A 6000-nucleotide genomic window follows, 5' to 3' on the forward strand; every position below is an offset into this window, starting at 1 on the left:
ATCACACGTCAATCTGCTACAGGATCATTTCAACAATTTTGACGAAAACGAATTGGACTCGGGTCAACACTATTATGTTGAGGACGGTCACATAATTTACGACAACGCTCCAACCGACGTTGACGCCGCCACCACTATCACGTTCTACAACGGAAATCCATCCGGGTCCAATCGTCGCAAAAACAGCAGCGTCAATGCCAGTTCTGAGCGTCTGCCGTCGTCCCGGTGGAGTCCCGCGACGGCTTCGACAACCATTACGGTGGCTGACGACGAAGACTCTTCTTCCAGCAAACACCAAGTGATTATAATATTATTGTTAAATATCACTCAGTCTTTTAATTGAATGCACTGGAAAATAAACCGTCGAATAGCCCTACGCTTAAACACTAATAATTGGCAAAATATGCTAATCTCTAAAAACAACCGCTTTAAAATGAAATTGTGATGAAATACCTACTTACAACAATTATTCTACAATATGTCGGTATAGAATATGCATAAGTAAATTACAGTAAAAAAATTATTATTATTTAATATTTTATAATAATCAATTATTTTGTCAGCGTTTAGTTAGGTTTAACATATCGTATTATTAAAACAAAAATAAATTATTTACATTAATTTAAATATTTATGTTATCAACTATATCCTTCTAGAAATAGAGTTAGCTCTGACGCATAGCCCTAGTTCAAAAAAGTTCGTCGTATATACATTAGTAAATTTAAATTTAATACACTCATTATCTATTCAATGATGAGGTACACTCGAAATGTACTATACGAGACAGATTGATTTTCCAAGATTTTTTTTATAACAAATGAATAATAATCGCAATTTTTTACGGATTTTGTTTGATAAAAAAATTATAAATACTTGATTATTATTTTCTAAACAACAGTTTTTGATAGATCAAGATGAATTATTTTGCATGATAATCGAATTATATGGTATAAATCTTACAGTTAAATGGTAGTAATGAGATAAGGCGGTAAGGCGGGGAAGATTTAGTTTTTCAACTATTTTCAATTGTGGAGAGGGTGTAAACGCAATAGAAAATCATTTTTTTTTTTTTTAAAACGGTCATTGATTCGCCCTTATTTTTTAATGTTTTTATTTATTAACTATTTACAGCTTATAACACCGTCGTCATCCTTGCCAAAAACGAAGAGCCAGAGTCTAAGCGACGGTAATAGCGTGAAAAGCGAAGAAGAAGAAGTTTTGGAGGTGGTTCCGCCCACGGAACCAGTCTTGCCGTTCTTTTCGTTACCGGACACGCCATCGATAATAACAACCGTTGCGAAGCCCGGCAATACAATGACGGCGCTGCACGGCAACATCGGCCGCAACAGTAGCATCGGCCGCAGCAGTAGCATCGGCCGCAGCAGTAACATCGGCTGCAACAGTAGCATCGGCCGCAGCGGTAACGGCTACCAGAGCACCAGCAACGGTTATCAGAGTAGCGATAAAGGCTACCAAAGTGGCAGTAAAGGTTACCAGAGCAGCAGTAAAGGTTACCAGAGCAGCGGTTACGGTTATCGAACCAATGGTAACGGTTACCAGGACAGCCGCATCTGCCAAGACATCGCGAAAAACCGATTGGTGGGCGACAGTCGCGGCGACGGTGTCGTTGCTCCCGCGGCGGTCATCAGTTGTTTTGTGGGCGACCAGCGGCAGTCAAATGATAAAGACCTCAGCCGGTGTGGAGGCGGTAACTCATCAACCGCTGCAGATAGTGGAAGGGAATTTGTATTTCCCCCCGTGGAATCTGTCACTGATGAAAACCGCTCACACCAAGAACAGGCGAGTGAATAATTTTCGCTATGTCTCTTGAAGGTAGCTCAATAAGTTATAATATTTCAATTGCAATTTTAACGCGTTGTCCCCCCCTCCCCCCTCACTCTTTACTATCACTAAGTGCGTACCATTTGAATGCCGTGCTTGAATGAGGAAAAAAATAATAAACTAATTTAATGAATAATAGCATAAAAGTAAAATATTCCAATTGATTGCGGGGAATAGCTAAATGTATCAATCAAGTATCTGCAGATTTATTTATTTTTATTTTTCAAATATATGTGAATATAGGTATATTGAGTGTTTTTATAGTAGTGGTTAAAATAGAGATACCAACACTGTTCGTTAGTTTCCTAATCAAGTTACCCTAACCTAACCAGATTTAACTGGAAAAAATGATATCGTAGCTAAAGAAAACGAAAAATATAGTAAAAAATGCTGTAACTATTACAAACAAAATGTAGTTTAAATTCTTTAAAAGTTTATCACTAAAGTTTTAACCGATGTTAAGTAATAAATGTATCTATTTATTAGTTCAAACAACTTAATAACATGGTATATTCCACGTACATATAATATTTATTAAGTATTTTTAAATTAACAAAAAAAAAAGTATTTATAACCATTTATGTTTAAAATTTTTTTTATAAATAGTTCTATGTTTGTTAAAAATAAACGAAAAGGAAAATGTTTGGTTTTTCAAAGTTTGGCAGGACTTTGTTAGTATTAAGATATTTCATTAAGAAATTCATATGTGCTTAAAAAAAATCGAGACTGAATTAAATTGAAAAGTGTTTATTAGGACTGTTCAATATGCACCTTTAGTAATTACTACTACAGGCTCTAACCGTTAACGATTGAAGTTCGAAGAGGACGCGAATCGTGAAGCTCTTCCATGACCGAGTTAATCTTAAAAAATGATAATAGAAATTCGATAAGACGAAATCGATGGCATGTATCAATGTCAAAGAATTTGTTGAATATAATTCGTAAAAATGTCTAGTATAAATATTATATAATGTTATAAAAATTCCTAGACTGGAATAGTGTTGCCGTTGATAATAATTGGCTGCTGTGTGTTATGTAATAATATTATGTATCAAATACAGTAATATAACAGTTACTTCCCGTTCGTTTTAAAAAATAAAATGAATCAGTGATTTTTATTTTATTGGATTATCATGATGATTTAGTCTTTAGGCGACACCGCGTTTTGTTCTGAGCACAAAGATCGTATTTACTAGATCACAGATCACTTCCATTTCATTCTAACATACTTTAAATTTTTCTATTTCAAAATTCGGTTACGTAGATCAAAAACCATAAGTAATGTCGATATAGATTATACTAGAGTTATTTACAATTTTAGTATCTTTTTAATACAATAATAATGATGCTGTAACAACTATTTACTGTTGATTATAAATATATAGGTACTTTTATAAACTATGAAGCTAGGCAATAGTTATTTTAAACAAAATTATTGATCAACATTTACCTAACCGAATTTTTTCAGGATAATATACGTACCTATTTTAACTTACTATATAATCACTTTTAATAATATTTTAATTTCTAATATATTGATCCCAGGGTCATAGCAATCACGCACGTCCGTGTGTTTCATTTTGGTACATGGCATGTCTATCAAGTACCCGCGTGCTTTTTGTTAGAAGGGGTACAAAAGTTATTTACAACCCATTATATAATGTGTAAATAAGACAGCTGGTACTTGAAAAAATTATACTTAATAATATGGATTACACCTACCGTCAGACAAACTATTAACAACTGTTTGAACTTGAGGAAAACATCATATTATTATCAACACTACTGTGCAATATTTTACTCTAATGTTGACTATAGTTAATAAACTTACTGTAGTGAGAATCTGCGATACGTAAACTTAATCGTGTTACGCGTGTAGAAGACAAGATACAACATGCATGCGAGTTCGACATCCTCTTTAACTATTATTTAAAAGGATGCCACACATATATGTTATCTCCGTCTTACATAGTTACATATACATACAACATAGCGAATTTTCGTTCAGCAGAATCCGTTTTTATGTTGTTACCTAGCTTTAATATTGAAGAATAAATTTACCTATTATCAAACTTTTAGGTAAGGATTCTATATCTAATAATATCTAGGGATCTAGGCCATCACATGCACTTTTATTAATATTATAATTTTAAAGTTTTAATATTTTACATAGATATAACTCGGCTTAAAATATTAAAATATTAATAAAAGCCTATGTGATGGCCTAGATAAAATTCTTAGATTTAAATTTGATAATAGGTAAATTTACTCTAACATTTCAGCTAACAACATAAAATGGATTCAGCTGAACGAAAATTTACTATAACGTATGTAGGTATATAAAACGGAGATAACACGTCATGCGGGTGTGGCGTACTCTCATAATAAATGTCATCCATTACACGTCTTGTCGTTTCAATCCTTTATTTAATGATCGCGGTGAAAGTTTAATTGATGCGTCGGCGACAATAGGGTATAAATATAAAGTTGATCGTACGACGCGAGGACCTATTATAATATATGTCGTAATATCCTTTGAGTTATTCATTACATCGAAATAGCGGGAATTAAGGGATGGGCACGTTACAAGTCTACGTGTACTCTACACGGTTTTTTTTTTCTTTGAATACAATCAATTCCCCTCCCCTTTATTCTGTACCACGGTGGATATGCCTCGCGAGTCCCAACGTCCGAAAAATGATTGGATTTTGATTTCACAGCCTTAAATTATTGTTTGTTTTTTCGATAACAGGAAAGTGAACTGTTACCTCGTCGCCTTGATGATAAACAACAACCGCCACTCAAACGGCTGCCACAACTACAACAAAACCGACACGACGGCTATTGCGACAAACAAATGATGATCGCAGTTGCCGATGCAGCCGCCGCCGCCGGTCCTGGTAGAGTCAAAGGCTGCGAAACGACATCACTAAGCCAACGACAGCAGCAACCGCTACCTCCGCTACCGTCAACGCCGTCGCCGCAAAAACTGCTACAATCGCCGCCCCCGCCGCCGCCCCCGTCGCCGGCGCAACACCAACCACATCAACAACCGACGGCGGCGACGCTTCTCGCCTCGAGCACCGCGTACGTCATGTTGGACATGGTGACCGCAGCGGCCGAGAAAAAACGACTACTCCACATGGGCGGCGGACGGGTCGACTACGGCAAGCCCGTCGTCGTCGTCAAACAGCCCCCCGTATTGGTGGACACGAGTTGCGGTACTTCCACTGCTCAAGTATAAAATAAATAATCGGTAGCAGTCTCTGTCTATAATATTATGATAATATATTACGTTTTTTATGTGGAATGAAAATAATTTTCGGTAAATAAGTTACAAATTATACTATATTGTCATACATTGCGAGGTGATTATTATGATATAATATAGTCATATAGCATAATGCAATGAAATTTAATGTAAAAAATAAAATTATAAATATATATATATATATATATATATATGTGTGTGTGTAAAAAAAAAACGACGTAAAAATTTACAGTTTCAAAAAAAATAAAAAATAAATTTCTACATCGAAGTGACCACATAGTATTATAATAATAATAATATCATGATAAATGACTGATACTAGCTCCTCCTTTCTGCTGTACATAATATATTATTATTATTATTTTTATAAAAATTTACCGTCGCCGCCCTAAGTGTACATAATATTACTGTTTACTATAGTTAATTGTAATAATCATAGGTTGGTGAATAAATAAATAATTAGATATGCACGCCTAACCACACATAAATTATGTGAAAAATGCTCAATCATTTTTTTAAAATGTAGTGTACGTTAGTAAATAGGTAATAATCAACAGACATCTATTAATATAATATAATTTGTTTGACAAATGCCGGGTCCGATTAGTGTTATTGTAAAACAGCGATCGGTTATAATAAAAAAATGTTGAATAAATCATGACGAAATTAATTGTGAAACACGTCCGAATTGATTGAACAATGTGTCAGTGTTTTTTTTTTTTTTTTTTTTTTTAATGTATTTTCATTAATACCTTAACGTCACTGGTCAAAGCACTTATAATATATACAATTTAATCATAGTCATAGTTGTTCCATACTTAAAAACTTTCAAAACTTATAATGATATACTATCCTCACACGCATAATTATATGTACTATATATGAGC

At 34.3% G+C, this 6000-nt stretch overlaps 1 protein-coding gene across 2 annotated transcripts in view; it reads left to right on the top strand.

The window, feature by feature from the left end:
• LOC112595295 (cytokine receptor-like) overlaps window positions 1-5151 on the top strand; it is a 57009-nt gene extending 51858 nt beyond the window's left edge. The window contains exons 20-22 of one of the 2 annotated variants that reach the window (XM_025340436.1): window positions 23-298; window positions 1132-1800; window positions 4595-5151. In XM_025340436.1, the coding sequence (XP_025196221.1) occupies window positions 23-298; window positions 1132-1800; window positions 4595-5086 (1437 nt within the window). In that variant the 3' untranslated portion in view covers window positions 5087-5151. Of the gene's footprint in view, window positions 1-22; window positions 299-1131; window positions 1834-4594 lie in introns of both variants that reach the window. The other variant, XM_025340437.1, reaches the window with a different exon arrangement.
• Window positions 5152-6000: the final 849 nt, after the last annotated feature.

The sequence above is a fragment of the Melanaphis sacchari genome, unplaced genomic scaffold, assembly GCF_002803265.2.
Source record: "Melanaphis sacchari strain LSU unplaced genomic scaffold, SCAv2.0 Contig26_pilon_pilon, whole genome shotgun sequence".
In the NCBI taxonomy this organism is placed as follows: Eukaryota; Metazoa; Arthropoda; class Insecta; order Hemiptera; family Aphididae; genus Melanaphis; species Melanaphis sacchari.